This window comes from Podarcis pityusensis, assembly GCF_964106645.2.
Source record: "Podarcis pityusensis genome assembly, chromosome: 18".
NCBI classification, from domain to species: domain Eukaryota; kingdom Metazoa; phylum Chordata; class Lepidosauria; order Squamata; family Lacertidae; genus Podarcis; species Podarcis pityusensis.
This window is the reverse complement of record NC_138043.1, coordinates 11,671,994-11,687,355: the sequence shown is the minus strand read 5'-3', so window position 1 is coordinate 11,687,355 and position 15,362 is coordinate 11,671,994. Positions and strand designations below refer to the sequence as shown.

The following is a 15,362-nucleotide window of genomic DNA, read 5'->3' as shown; positions in this document are numbered from 1 at the left end:
AGAGCAAAAAAGCTTCTGCGATGATTTTCGGGTGTGCCTGCCTTGGTCACCCATCTTGAAAGTATGTTTTTGTGATCACTCAAATAAATGTATGCTGCTTCATCAATTTTGCTTAGAATTTATTTCAGGGGACCAGTGTTTTTATATCTAGCAACTGTCTCTCAAGACAGGCAGATGCCAACAACCTATAAGCAAACATGTCTAAAATTCTGTGCATGTTCTTCTCCGCTTTTCTTTCTCTCCTCTGGGCTCTTGTGTTCAGCCATCAGCCTCAGGGGAGATGGACAAACTCTCCACCAAAGGACAGATCCGGAACCCCTTTGTGGTGTCGCCTCAGAACCCCTGGAGAAAGCAAGAAAACCAGATTGCGCACAGCCAATTCTGGAGCTCAATGGCTCCCCCTTCTTCGAATTCTCTCCTGCCTGAAAGACTCGCTCCTCCTTCGGCAGCGGGCCTACAATGTTCGCAGAACCGCGCCTTCCCCGTCGCCCCGGAACCAAAAGGCGCGGGGTCTCGTTGCCTGGACGGACGGCCTTGAAGCGAAGGACAACGCATCTCTCAGGAGGAAGAGATTCGGTGATCGGAGGCTTCGGGCCTTCTGACGGACAGACACCGGGAGCCAATCGGAAAGCGCCGGGAGCGCCGGCCGGAGAGGGCGCGCTTGCAGCCAATCGCAGGCGGGAAGAGGCGGGGCGGAGCGCAGAGATCCCGGCGAGGCTGAAGCGGCGAGATGTCGGAGAGGAAAGTGTTAAATGTGAGTGGCAGGGGGAGGGGGCTGTGACGTCAGCGGTCAGTTCTGGGGTCTCCCTCCGGGGGTGGTGGTGAAGATGAAAAGATGAGGGGACCCCCAAGTGAGGCCGGGCTGGGGGGGGGGGCTGGGAAGGGGAGGGGGTCGAGGTCTGCCCCCCAGGAGAGAGGGGGCCAGGACAGAGTCGGGCCCGACTGGACCTGGGGTCCCCTCCAACGCTGGGATTCCAGTGGCCCCTTGGTTCTCAAACTTGATCCCTTCCGGAAGTCCATTCCAAAACCAAAGCGTTCCAGAACCAAGGCGCGCTTTCCCCGCCCCTGTTCCCCTTCTCCCATTGATCCATAAAAGGAAAGCAATAACCAATATACTGTACAATAAATAAGACAGCATTGTATATGATAAAAATGAAAAAAAAATCTTACCTGCACTGATGACGGTCATTGTTTGGATGGGGGGCATTTATCCATTTCCGCAGTCACACAGTCAATCAATCAATCAATCAATGAGGAGCTGAACTGGGTGCCACACAGTCACAAAAACAAATGAACCGAAAAAGCCACAAAAACACAAAATAAATAGCAAAAACAAAAGCGCCAAACTTAATCCATTCCAGAAGTCCATTTGACTTCCAAAATGTTCAAAAACCAAGGTGCAGCTTCTGATTGGCACGGGCGCCCCTGAAACAATAGCCAGCAGCCGCAGCAGACGTTAGGCTTCCAAAAAACGTTCGAAAACCGGAACACTTCCCAAGGCATTTGGGAACCAAGGTACCACTGCATATGGTTCTGTGTTATTGGGTAGAGAGACAAGCAGATAAAAGGCTCCTGTGTGGCTGGAGGGATGAAGAGAAGAGGTGGGGGGGGGGGGGATTGGGAAACAGCGGGGCTGGCAATCAGCTAATGGGGAGGCCCTGGTTGGGGTGGGGGAGAGAAACCTACCTCGCAGGACTGGGGCACTTTGATTGATTGATTTGAATCTGGGTTGCTACTTCACTGGCTTTTCTGTGCTCATAAACCCAAGTTCAAACCTTAGGAAAGACCCTCTTTGAGACCCTGATGAGCCAGCCAGACAATGCCGGGTTATTCATTTGTGTTTTATTTTATTTATAAAATATATTCAACTTGACTGTAAGAACAAACAAGCCTCAAAGTGGTTTACAAACAACAAAGCAGTAAAACTGACAGAAAAAAACCACAAAAAATGTGCAAAAGTTAAAATGTCCTTATAGCATTTACATCTCATTCCCCTAAGAGATCTGGTTCTTCCAACCCCCATCCTATATCATTTATTACTGCTTTTACGTCACTCCTTTCCTCCAAGGAGCTCAAGGGGGCATACGGATTTGCCCCCTCCCTCCCTCCCTCCCCATGTTATCCCCTGAGGAAGACTAGGCTGTTGGCATCAGCACTGTGTTACCAGCACAGAAATGACCCCTCCAAGGAAAAAGTGTAGGTTGTGAGTCTGGAGGTCCTGGGCTGGGTCCAAAGGAGAGCAGAGCAAGACGCTTGGCTACAGGAGTTGCTGGAAGGAGGAGTGCAAGGCACACTCCACGTGTCTTCGGCACTTGTGAATTTGTGTAGGGTTCACTCCTGCGCCTTTTCTTCTCCTGAAGATGCCCCACAAGGCAGCAGAGGTTTAGAACCAGGGTTTTCCTTCTCCCAGATGGGCTCCCTTGCAGCAACTCCTGCAGCCCAGCTGGTGCCCAATGTCTTGCTCTGCTTTCCTTTGGGCCACATCAGCGAGGCTGAGAGGGGGTCTTGTCATCTGGGCTGCCCAGGACCTCCAGACACACAGCCCAGGCTTGTGCCCCGGGGAGATCACCTGGGTGCTGCTGACGCAGCAAAAACAATGCAGGAGGCAGCAGTTGCAAGTCAGCAGACTCTTCAGCCACAGCAGGCGCTGTGATTCTCCAGCAGTTTGACTTCACCCCTGGAGGCACAATCTATGATCTCTCAAGACAGACGGATGTCAACACATGTGACATCAGGTGCGAGGCAGGTAGAGAGATGGTTTTCAATATACAGCCAGGAACCTTGAAGTGCACTCCCAGTTGGCAAGGGAAATCTGGCTTCCTCAACTCCCTTGCTCCTCCAACACCAGTGTTGGTGCTTTTGAAGACACCGCGTGGTCAACTGGTGAGCAGATTTCTCAAGCAGACCCAAAAGGTTCACCACTCCTTGCTGCAAGAGAGAACAAAGAGCCCAAGTTCACTGTGTCACAGGAGCAAATTTCAGCCAGTCTCTCCAGGGCTGGGAAATTGGGATAGACAAATAAATAAGGAGCTTGAAAAGCAAATTGACCAGAGAAGCTTGCGGAATAGAGAATTGGCTGGCCCTGTCTCATTTGGGATGGAGGTTGTGCTAAGTTGCTTAGTATGTGTTTTTGTGCTACTGGAAAACAGATGTGGTTTTGTGACCACCAGCTCCTGGGCACTGCCAAAGCCTGCATGAGAACGATCTGCTCTTTCATCTGACCCATCTTTTTTCCTTGTGTCCTAGAAATACTACCCTCCAGACTTTGATCCATCTAAGATCCCCAAGCTTAAACTTCCAAAGGACAGGCAGTATGTTGTCCGACTGATGGCACCTTTCAACATGCGGTAAGGAAGAATGTTGCGCAAGACCCTTTCCCCCCGCCCCTGAGAATTTTTGGGCCTTATTGGCTCAGTTACATCGCCAGAGCTTTCTGTGTGAAATGATTTAGTTGTGTGGAACCTAAAAAGATTTCATTTGAGATATAATAACGAAGAATAAAGAACCAGATGTGAACATGAGAATTGAGATTACAGTTTCTGGTCTTCTACTAATAATAATAATTAACAATAATAATTGATTACTTATACCCCACTCATCTGGCCAGGCCTCCCGAGTCACTCTGGGCGGCTTCCAACAGGATATTAAAACCACAATAAAACATCAGACATTAAAAACTTTCCTAAACAGGGAAACAATACAGGGTTATAATACTCACAGCAATCTGTGCAGATTTACGTTTTCTTTTACCTTATTACATCAATACACACACAGTACTGCATTTTTCAGTGAAAACATTGCCAGGCTCTCTTCTTTCCTTTACTCTTACCATACTTGTATGTTTAACCATATTTACAATATCCTAGTCTTAGTTATCTATTCCTCCAAAGCTGGCATTCTTAATTTTTTTGCCCCAAATTTTAAGTAATAGTCATCCTAGCATCTTGTTCTCATACTGGCCACCCAGAGGCCCCAATAAGAAGAAGCAACTGTTTAAACTCTCTAGGTGCAAGACCTGTGGCGAGTACATCTACAAAGGAAAGAAGTTCAACGCCCGGAAGGAGACGGTCCAGAATGAGTCTTACCTGGGGCTTCCCATCTTCCGGTTTTATATCAAATGCACCCGCTGCCTGGCAGAAATCACCTTCAAGGTACGAGCTGTCTTCATCCTTCTTTTTCCCCAGTGCAGCTGAAAAACAAATAATGGAAAGACACCATTTGATGCATCAAAGCAATAGCAAATTGGAAGCACCGGTCAGTGGGAAAGCATTCCTCACTAACTGCAGGTTCTGGGTCAAGCACAAGGGAACCCCAAATTGAGTGGCATTGCAGTGATCCAGCCTTGAGGTAACCAGCGCATGATGGAGAAGAAAGTCCTTGTCCTTGAGGTGTGTTGATCATGCATTCCTTAGCACAGGGTAATTACAGGTATGTCCCCACATATGCAGAGGTTACATTCTGGGCTCCTGCAGATAAGCAAACACCCTCTAAACACCCTCTCTGCTGCTCTTTCTCCAATCTGGACCAAAAATACTGTATCCAGAAATTGTGGATAATTAGAATTGAAGCTCTGGGGCCTGCAGGAGGCAGGGAGGCTGAGCGGTTTAAACAAAGCCCCACTGTGTCTCCAGACTTTTTGTGGCTTCTTCCACCCTCACTGACGTTCTCTTCGGGCTCTGGGGAGGGTCTGCTTGCAAACCACATGGACTCTCCAGTGCTCTCCTGCCATTTCCAGCTTTGAATCAAATTATTTATTTCCCTGTACCGCTTGTATATGCAGTTGCGTGTGAGTTAATCGCGCGTAAGTGGAAGGACACCCGTAGAGCCAAAAGAATTGGCTTTGTGATTCTGCCTCCCTGCTATGCATCCTAAATAAATTGGCAGGGTTTGATTATTTGTGTTCCTTTAGCTAAGCATGGCTCAAGACATCTTGGGCAAATAAAGTTTTTTGTTTAGTAAGAACGTAACAAGAGTCCTGCTGGGTTAGAGCCCAAAGGTCCCTCATCTAGTCCAGCATCTTTCTTTCCCCAGTGGACAGACAGATGAGGGCTTGAAGGCCAGAGCCTCTCCTGCTGCGAAGAACGAAGCAGCAGCTGCGGGATCAGGCTTAGCCTAGCATGCTGTCCTCACAGTGGCCAGCCATGCGCTCACGGTACGCTCCCTGACTAGCAGTCGTGCGCAGGCCAGGAGCAACTCGGCCTGTGGGTCTCCCACTAAAATAGCTCCCTCTTGCTTCCTGTGTCCCCGTCAGACAGACCCCGAGAACACAGACTACGCCATGGAGCACGGGGCCACGCGGAACTTCCAGGCCGAGAAGCTACTGGAGGAAGAGGAGAAGCGCCTGCAGAAAGAGAGAGAGGATGAAGAGCTGAACAACCCAATGAAGGTATTTTCCACCAGTCCCACGAGGGAAACCTTCCCTTTCATTTAAGCTCCTCTTCATTAATTGCTGTAGGTTGCTTTGGTTAATTTGGTTAAACTAGTTAGTTTAATTGAGTGAGTGTAAGAATAACAAAGTAATAAAAATATATGTTCCTGCTTTACCCCGAAGGTTTTGGAGAACAGGACCAAGGACTCCAAGCTGGAGATGGAAGTTCTGGAGAACCTCCAGGAGCTGAAGGAGCTGAACCAGCGCCAGGCCCACGTGGACTTTGAGTCCATGCTGCAGCAGTACAAAGACTATGAGGAGCAGCAGAAAGAGCGGGAGCTGGAGGAGGACGAGCAGGAGACAAAGTGAGAGCCAGGGCTGCCTCACATACACCAAAGCGTGTGTGTGTGTTTTTTATTGCTAACTAGGGGCTGCCACCCCCGCTTGCTTTGCTTGCCTAACCCTCTCCTTCCCCTTAGAGCTTGCCAGAAGCATGATGATGTTTGTTTATACCCTGCCCATTGGCTGGGTTTCCCCAGTCACTCTGGACGGCTTACAGCATATATAAAAACTTAGTAAAACTGCCCCCCCACCCCCGCTTATCATTTCCCCTGCCAGGCCTGCCCCCACGTTGGAGCTGCAGATGAGACGGGCAGGGAGAACTGCAAAAAGCTTAAACCTTCTCATGCCGCCCTGGCCATCGTGCCACCTCTTCTGGCAGTCTTGTTCCTTCCTGTGCTCCTCCTCCTGATGGAACAGCTCTTCTTCCTAATTTGCTGGGTGGCAGCAGCAGCAGGAGCAGGTCCCTGAGCTGGCCTGGGAGGAGGGAGGTGGCTGACAGTAGCACCAGCCAGTTGTGTTGCTGGTCAGCTAGACAAACTGGATCCTGGAGGCAGGGGCCCTGGCGCTGGGAGACTGAGGAGCCGATGGAGTTTGTGGACAGCTGCAGCCCATCTGCAGTTTGCCTGGGCTTCCTATCCACTGCTTCCTGTCACACTGTCGGTCAGGGTTTCCCAGACTTGGATCTCCAGCTGCTTTTGGACTGCGATTCCCATAATCCCAGACCCCTGGTCCTGCTGACTAGGGATGAGGGGAGTTGAGACCCAAGTTTGGGAAACCCTGCTGTAGCTCATCGTGCCACCTGCCTGTGGCCAACTAGCTAGCAGCATGACTACATTTTTACATGTTTATTACACAGTAAAATTTAGAATTGCTTTCCACCCCCTACTCCCTGAACCCTGGTTTCCTTTGACAAAATCTTTCCTTTAGAGCAGCTAGCAGCAATCTGAAATTTGACTTGGGCACAATGAGCTAACCTTCTACATTCCTGGGTTCTGCCCGCTTGTATGTCGCCCTGCCAGAACTATGCTGGAACAAGCTCAGAGCAGGAGGCTGCTACAAGACTCTGATTCAGAGGACGAGGACTCTGTTTCACGTCCTGCTAAGCCGTTTGCAAAAGCGAAGCCTACAGACATCCTGCAAGAGGTATTGTGCAGAGAGGACTGTCCCACCACAGACAGCTGCCTTGAGAGACGTACCCCCACCCCACCCCCTGAGCCCCAGGTCATTGGTCTTGTCTCAATTGCATTGCTAGTGATGAGTTCAAACTTGGCACCCTCTGCCTGCCCACACCATGCAAAAGGGAATTCGCCTCCCAATCTCGGGCATCACCTTGATTTTAGGGTGTGTTTACAGCAGCAGGAGGAAAACAGCTAGATCATGACTGTTGAGGCAGATGCAGCCAGAATAGTGTGGATTGCTGAACAATAGCTACATCTTTATGCGTGGTCTGGAGGCTCCATCTGGTGGAAAACACTGCAGCTGGAGTGTTGATGGGGACAGACTCAGGTGCTCAAAAGCTTGCACTGGCTGCCCCTTCGCTACCAGGCCAGGTGGAAGGTTCCTGTATTAATTTACACGGCCTTTAACAATTTGAGTCAATAATAATAATAATAATAATAATAATAATAATTAATAATAATAATTAAAAAAAATAAAAAAATTATTATTTATACCCTGCCCATCTGGCTGGGTTTCCCCAGCCACTCTTGGCGGCTTCCAACTGAATATTAAAAACAATACAGAATCAAACATTAAAAACTTCCCTAAACAGGGCTGCCTTCAGTTGTCTTTTAAAAGTAAAATAGTTGCTTATTGCCTTGACATCTGATGGGAGGGCGTTTCACAGGGCAGGCACCACTACCAAGAAGGCCATCTGCCTGGTTCCCTGTAACTTCACTTCTCGCAGCGAGGGAACCGCCAGAAGGCCCTCGGAGCTGGACCTCAGTGTCTGGGCTGGACGATGGGGGTGGAGACGCTCCTTCAGGTATACAGGACCAAGGCTGTTTAGGGCTTTCAAGGTCAGCACCAACACTTTGAATTGTGCTCGGGAATGTCCTGGGGTTTCCCAGTGCCTCCAGGTGCGCCTCATCATACTGTGTTAGTGGTCTCCCTTGACACAGATGCTTGGCTTGGATCCGCCAGGAGCCCAGGCACCCATAAGCACATAAAAAGACACCCACAAGGAGGATCCGAGCTCAAGAGCACTCTCCTCTCTTGCCGTTTCCAGCAGTGGGATCTGTATTTGGGGCCCAATCTTACGGGAACTTCCAGTTGAGGTTTTTGAACTTCCAGCACTTACTGAAGGCTTTTCATTCCATCAAGAACTTCAGTCACATTCAGATTTTATAGTTTTCATTTTTGATCTTACTGCATTGGGCATCTGGTCCAGTGCTTAGAGCCAGCTTAGAGCCAACGAAACAGTATTGAATTGTCGAAATAAATAAATGACCTCCCATCATTGGCTGTGCTTGCTGGGGGTGTTGGGAGTTGTAGTTCACTGATACCTGGCAGAGTAGAGGGTCCCCTGCACCTGGTGCATTCAGTGATTCTCTGGGTGGAAGTAAACAAAGATGACTTACTATTCATGCATAATTTTAAAGTTTATGTTTGTGCCAACCACAATTGCAGAGTTGAGCAGATAGGTTGCTGGAGTTGTTAGCCTTTTAACCCCCAGCGTGCAACACAAAATCTTATTGTTCTCCCCTGTCCCATCCCGCCCTCCCCGGCCTCATCTCAGGACTCGGAGCCTCAAGCAAAGAAGCTGAAGGTGGAAAGCTGGGAGAGGAGCATCGGGAAACTCTCAAGCAAGGTCAAACTGTCTGGGCTGGTGACTGCCAAGAGGAAGCCAGTTAGTAGTGCGGCCAATGGAGCAGACAGTGGAGATGCACCGCCAGGCGCAGGTAACGGAGGGGGTGGAGAGTTATAAGTATTTCTCTCTCTCTCTCTCACTCACACACACACACACACACACACACACAAATAGCCATGTCAAATAGTTCCTTTATTAGGCTGACCAAAGTGTTACAAAATAGTGGGCAAGGTTTTCGGGTTCTCTTCCATCAGATTTGATGGTAAACTTAGGTTCTAGGGAGTAGGGTAGGAATAATTGACTGGTGTCAAAACCCTAAGACCCTGCATTTCATCACAGTCGTGGGTGGAAGCCGCAGAAGCTAAGATAAGCTTCTGTTAGCTGCTTCGCAGGTTTTACATTGCCCCAAGGACTAATGGGATGATGATAATAATACAGTGGTGCCCCGCAAGACGAATGCCTCGCAAGACGGAAAACCCGCTAGACGAAAGGGTTTTCCGTTTTGGAGGTGCTTCGCAAAACGAATTTCCTATGTGCTTGCTTCGCAAGACGAAAATGTCTTGCGAGTTTCTGCGGGGTTTTTTTCCTCCCCCCCCTTTTTCCCAAGCCGCTAAACCGCTTATCAGCTGATCAGCTAAGCCGCTTAACAGCTGATCGCTAAGCCATTTATCAGCTGATCCGCTAAGCCGCTAATACTGTAGCACTAATCCGCTAATGGGCTTGCTTCGCAAGACGAAAAAACCCGCAAGACGAAGAGACTCGCGGAACGGATTCTTTTCGTCTTGCGAGGCACCACTGTAGTAACTTTATTATTTGTGCCCCAGCCACCTGGCTGGGTTGCCCCAGCCACTCAAGGCAGCTTCCAACAAATATAAAAGCATAACAAAACATCAAACATTAAAAACTTCCCAATACAGGGTTGCCTTCAGTTGTCTTCTAAAAGTCATTTAGTTGTTTGTCTCCTTGGCATCTGATGGTAGGGTGTTCCACAGGGCGGGCGCCACTACCAAGATGGCCCTCTGCCTGGTTCCCTGTAACTTCTTTTATCACAGGGAAGGGAAGACCCTCGGAGGCTGAACAATGAGGGTGGAGATGCTCCTTCAGGTATACAGGGCCAAAGCCATTTAGGGCTTTAAAGGTCAGCACCAACACTTTGAATTGTGCTTGGAAATGTACTGGGATCAATGTAGATCCTTTAGGACTGGTGTTATATGATCCCATCAGCCGCTCCCAGTCACCAGTCTAGCAGCTGCTTTCTGGATTAGTTGGAGTTTCCGAGTTGCCTTCCAAGGTAGCCCCACGTAGAGCGCGTGGCAGTAGTCTTACATGGCTTTCCAGGTAAGAATGCCAGAGCCCGCTAGATCAGGCCAGTAGCCCATTAGTCCAGCCTCATGTTCTCCCAGTGGCCCCCCAGATTCCCAAAGGGAAATCCGCAAGTAGGATTTGAGCTCCAGTGTCGTGTCCCCAGCTGTGGTTTCCAGCAACTGGTATTCAGAAGTATTGCTGCCTCTGACTCTGGGAGGAGAGTCTGTGCGGCTGGTAGCCGTTGAGAGTCATAAATTAGTCTAAGCCTCTTTTAGAGCCACCCAACTTGGTAGCCCTCACTGCCGTCTTGTGCCATCTAGCTCTGCGCTGTGCCAAGAAGCTCTTCCTTCAGCTGTCCTGAATCTTCCAGTCTTCAGCTTCCTTGGATGTCCATTGAATGTTCCAATATTACGAGAGAGGGGGGAAATGTGTCTCTACCTTTTTTGTGAACCTACCAAGTCCCAGACGCTGCAGCCTTTCCTTCCAGGAGAGTTACTCCATCTCCTTTATATATTTGGTGGCCCTTTTCAGAAGCTTTTCAAATTCTACAACCTCCTTTCTGAGGATACCGGAACTGTACACAGAATTCCCAAGGTGGTTGCACCATAGATTTGATAATGGCCTCATGATGCTGGCAGTTCTTGTTTCCCGTTGCTGAACTGCAGCTCCCACCCTCCCTGAGTGCTGAGCATGCTGGCTGTTGGAGCTGCTGGGAGTTGAGTCCAGCAGCATCTGGAGCATCCCCATCCCTGATCTAGAATATACTTTGAGGTCTCTGCCTCCCCAGCTTGTGCAAAGCGTCAAACCTTTGCTTCTGTTTTGGCTGTTTCCAGGTGCTGGGAGTACAAGCAGCCCCTCTGGGGGGGCCCCTCTGGCTTCTGCCCCCAGAGCAGGAGCTTCCTCCCTCAGCCTTCTGGGAGCCTATTCTGACAGCGAGGACAGCAAGAGCGACTGAGCGCCACAGGAGAGTGACAGCCCCCAAGCTTCACACGATACTTCCCTGGTAGTAGGTCTCCCTACACGGGGGTGCCTCGTCCACCCGCACACCAAACCACCTGCAGATGTTTTTTCCTCTGTGGAATCTTTCTCCACCAGCTGCAACATTTGCTCCTCCGGATGTGACTTGGGCATCCACTAACGGGTCTCCTTTCTGCCACCTCCAGACTGTGAGGCAGACAGGCCAGCCTCCTCCTGGACTCCTGTGGTGGTTTGGTACAGAGAAAGCAAAGCTTGAAGGGCCCTCTGCAGAGCCAGCCCCCGGAGAGTGCTGAAGCCCCAGGCCAGGCCAGGGAAGTTCCCTCTCTGGTCTTCTCTGCAGCCCTCCCTTACCAGACTACTCGGTGCAGCTGGTTCCTTCCAGAGGAGCAGGACCCCGAATGCAAGGGGGCTGGCTAGTGAACAGCCAACATGGGGGGAAATAGGACCTTCACGACCCCACCCACCCCAAGAAGGGGGGGGGCATTGCTCTGTTTTCGAGTTGAAGATCCTCCAAGTTGACAGAGCCACGTTCCGTCCCCTGCTCTCTAATGGACGTTTCCAAAAACCAGAAGCCTAGCACAGTGTGTGGGTGTCAGCCATCCACCATTTTGAATTTGACAATGAAAGAAGAACAGCCTGTTGTCATCCCCACAAACACAGATAGATGTCTGCCATTTTGATAACGACTTGGAAGGAAATGGGGGGGAGGGGCTTACCATGTTTGTTCATGCTAATCTGTTTGCATGTGGTCAGACGGGACATGAGATTAAGCACACCTTGCGTGCTCAGGTTTTATTCATCTTAAGTAGCAGCTACTCAAGGGTTCGAGGCAGTCCAGACTGGGCTGCGGGAGGCAAAGGTTAAGCCTTCTCTCCCCCCCCCCTTCCTGAAAACCAAGTTATGTGCTTAACCTCAGCTGGATTGTTTTGTCCTCATCTCCCAAATTCCTGGGGCTTGTTTAGTAGAATATCCGCCCTTGTCTGCCTGCATCAGTCAAGCTGCCATCAGTGTAACTTAATAAAAGATACAGGTCAAAGTGTGTTCTCTTCCCCCCTTATTAGAGGTTACCGCCCACACACTTCTGCTGCGCCTTTCTGCTTGTGTGGTGGTGAGGCGTTCTCAAAGTAAAGGAAGGATTGAACTCTGATTAATAAGAATACACACAGAAGCTTGAACCAGCAAGACGCTGGGAAGGGTGCGTATAATAATCTCAGTCTCTATCCCCTGGCCCAAGTCGTTTTATTCACAAAATAACTTTTTACAGAGTGTTCTAAGAACCAATCAGATTTCTTCTGAGCATTTCAACAAACCCCACTGGGGACAAAGTTAAACTACCAATACTAATTAAGCATGGGGTAAATAAAACAGAACTACAAAGGAGTGCATTTGGCAACCCCAGGAGGTGATAAACAAGCAATATACATGATAACAAGGATGGCCAGGAAGACAGCAATCATTATCACCTTCAGGTGAGATCTGTTTCCTGGCCCTAAGATTAACATATCAGAAAAGCTACATCAAAGAAACTGCCCACTGTCTTTGGTGACCCAGGATGTCTTTGATGACCCAGGCAAGACAGACACATATTACACAACGAAATGCGAAAGATCCTGAGTGCCAGGCGGGTGGCGGGGAGGCGACTTCAGGGTCCATGGTCATTTGGCAGAAGGTAAAAGGATGCGGGTGGTGCTGTGGGTTAAACCACAGAGCCTAGGACTTGCCGATCAGAAGGTTGGCGGTTCGAATCCCCACGACGGGGTGAGCTCCCGTTGCTCGGTCCCTGCTCCTGCCAACCTAGCAGTTTGAAAGCACCTCAAAGTGCAAGTAGATAAATAGGTACCGCTCCGGCGGGAAGGTAAACTGCGTTTCCGTGCGCTGCTCTGGTTCGCCAGAAGCGGCTTAGTCATGCTGGCCACATGACCAGCTGTACGCCGGCTCCCTCAACCAGTAAAGCGCCACATCCCCAGAGTCAGTCACAACTGGACCTAAAAGGAAAGCAAGTGGGGGGGGGGTCTGCCTGCTTGAATTGGACCAACCCAATCATTGTTGGAAGGACCTGAGCACAAGAGCAACTCTCCCCTCCTGTGGTTTCCTGCATTGGGTATTCAGAAGCATCGCTGCCTCCAATCAGGGGCAGAGCAGAGCCATCCTGGCTAGTAGCCACTCTCTTCCATGAATTTGTCCAACCCTCTTGTAAGCCCATCCAAGTTGGTGGCCTCCTGTGGGAGGGAGTTCCAGAGTAGAAGGACTTTCCTATATCTGTCCTGAATCTTCCAGCATTGATCTTCATTGAATGCCTGTGGGCTCCAGTGTTATGAAAGAGAGACGGACGCCTTTCCCGACCCGCTTCCTCCATGCCCTGCCTTCCCTCCCCTTCTATCCTGTCTCCTCTTACTTGCCTTTTCTCCAAAACGAAAAGTCCCAAGCGCTGCAGCTTTTCCTTAAAGGGGATCCCATTGCATGGCAGAGGGGAGAGGAAGACCGTGATCTTGGCCAGGATGCCCTTAACGCATCACACCTTCCGCCTTGTACAATAAGATGAATCATAGAGTTGGAAGAGACCACAAGGGCCATCGAGTCCAACCCCCTGCCAAGCAGGAAACACCATCAGAGCACTCCTGACATATGGTTGTCAAGCCTCTGCTTAAAGACCTCCAAAGAAGGAGACTCCACCACACTCCTTGGCAGCAAATTCCACTGTCGAACAGCTCTTACTGTCAGGAAGTTCTTCCTAATGTTTAGGTGGAATCATCTTTCTTGTAGTTTGGATCCATTGCTCCGTGTCCGCTTCTCTGGAGCAGCAGAAAACAACCTTTCTCCCTCCTCTATGTGACATCCTTTTATATATTTGAACATGGCTATCATATCACCCCTCAACCTCCTCTTCTCCAGGCTAAACATGCCCAGCTCCCTTAGCCGTTCCTCATAAGGCATCGTTTCCAGGCCTTTGACCATTTTGGTTGCCCTCCTCTGGACACGTTCCAGTTTGTCAGTGTCCTTCTTGAACTGTGGTGCCCAGAAGTGGACACAGTACTCCAGGTGAGGTCTGACCAGAGCAGAATACAGTGGCACTATTACTTCCCTTGATCTAGATGCTATACTCCTATTGATGCAGCCCAGAATTGCATTGGCTTTTTTAGCTGCCGCGTCACACTGTTGGCTCATGTCAAGTTTGTGGCCAACCAAGACTCCTAGATCCTTTTCACATGTACTGCTCTCAAGCCAGGTGTCACCCATCTTGTATTTGTGCCTCTCATTTTTTTTGCCCAAGTGCAATACTTTACATTTCTCCCTGTTAAAATTCATCTTGTTTGTTTTGGCCCAGTTCTCTAATCTGTCAAGGTCGTTTTGAAGTGTGATCCTGTCCTCTGGGGTGTTAGCCACCCCTCCCAGTTTGGTGTCATCTGCAAATTTGATCAGGATGCCCTTGAGTCCATCGTCCAAGTCGTTGATAAAGATGTTGAATAAGACCGGGTCCAAGACAGAACCCTGTGGCACCCCACTAGTCACTCTTCTCCAGGATGAAGAGGAACCATTGATGAGCACCCTTTGGGTTCGGTCAGTCAGCCAGTTACAAATCCACTGAGTGGTAGCATAGTCAAGACCGCATTTTACCAGCTTCTTTACAAGAATATCATGGGGCACCTTGTCAAATGCCTTGCCGAAATCAAGGTAGGCTACATCCACTGCGTTCCCTTCATCTACCAGGCTTGTAATTCTGTCAAAAAACGAGATCAGGTTAGTCTGACATGACTTATTTTTCAGAAATCCATGCTGACAGTCTCTCTGTGCCTGTCCAGCCCCTGCCCCAGGTGTTTTATTCACAAAAGAGCTTTTTACAGAGCGTTCATAAGAACCAATCAGATTCTTCTGAGCATTTCAACAAACCCCACTGTTTCTTTGTTCTTCCTTTTGCTACGAACATACCCATAAAAGCCTTTTTTGTTGCTTTTAACCTCTCTAGCAAGCCTGAGTTCATTCTGTGCTTTAGCTTTTCTGACTTTGTGTCTACACGTGCTGGCTATTTGTTTGAATTCCTCTTTGGTGGTTTCCCCCCTTTTCCATTTTTTGTACACATCCTTTTTTAATCTTAACTCAGTTAAAAGTTCTTTAGATAGCCACCCTGGCTTCTTTAGGCACCTTCAATGTTTCCGTCTCATTGGTATTGCCTGACGTTGTGCTTTTACTATCTCCCTCTTAACAAACTCCCAGCCATCATGAACTCCCTTTCCTTTTAGTATTACTGTCCATGGGATCTCACCCAGCACTTCCCTAAGTTTTATGAAGTCGGCTTTCTTAAAGTCAAGAAATTGAGTCCTAGTATGCTTGGCTGCTCCTTTCCGCTGTATAGTAAACTTCAGAAGAGCATGATCACTCGCGCCTAATGATCCTTCCACTTCTACCCCACTAACCAGGTCATCAACATTGGTTAGGACCAGATCTAAAATGGCTGTTCCTCTTGTTGCTTCTCCCACTTTCTGGACAATGAAGTTGTCTGCAAGGCCAGTGAGGAATCTGTTTGACCTTATCCTCTTGGCTGAGTTTGACATCCAACAAATA

At 49.2% G+C, this 15,362-nt stretch overlaps 1 protein-coding gene across 1 annotated transcript; it reads left to right on the top strand.

The window, feature by feature from the left end:
* Positions 1-584: 584 nt before the first annotated feature.
* Positions 585-11,841, top strand: YJU2 (YJU2 splicing factor homolog). Its single transcript, XM_080988687.1, has 8 exons — positions 585-754; positions 3,247-3,347; positions 4,007-4,151; positions 5,252-5,386; positions 5,552-5,733; positions 6,730-6,853; positions 8,448-8,610; positions 10,658-11,841. Exons 1-8 carry the CDS (start codon positions 731-733, stop codon positions 10,777-10,779), a joined length of 996 nt encoding a protein of 331 aa, XP_080844813.1. The 5' UTR covers positions 585-730; the 3' UTR covers positions 10,780-11,841.
* Positions 11,842-15,362: the final 3,521 nt, after the last annotated feature.

What these genes read in the sequence shown, in the direction of transcription:
- YJU2 (XM_080988687.1), top strand. Translation starts at nt 731, where the DNA reads ATGTCGGAGAGGAAAGTGTTAAAT. An exon ending in ATGGCACCTTTCAACATGCG is followed by an intron (nt 3,348 to 4,006) that starts GTAAGGAAGAAT and finishes TAAACTCTCTAG; the next exon opens with GTGCAAGACCTGTGGCGAGT. An exon ending in GAGGACGAGCAGGAGACAAA is followed by an intron (nt 5,734 to 6,729) that starts GTGAGAGCCAGG and finishes TCGCCCTGCCAG; the next exon opens with AACTATGCTGGAACAAGCTC.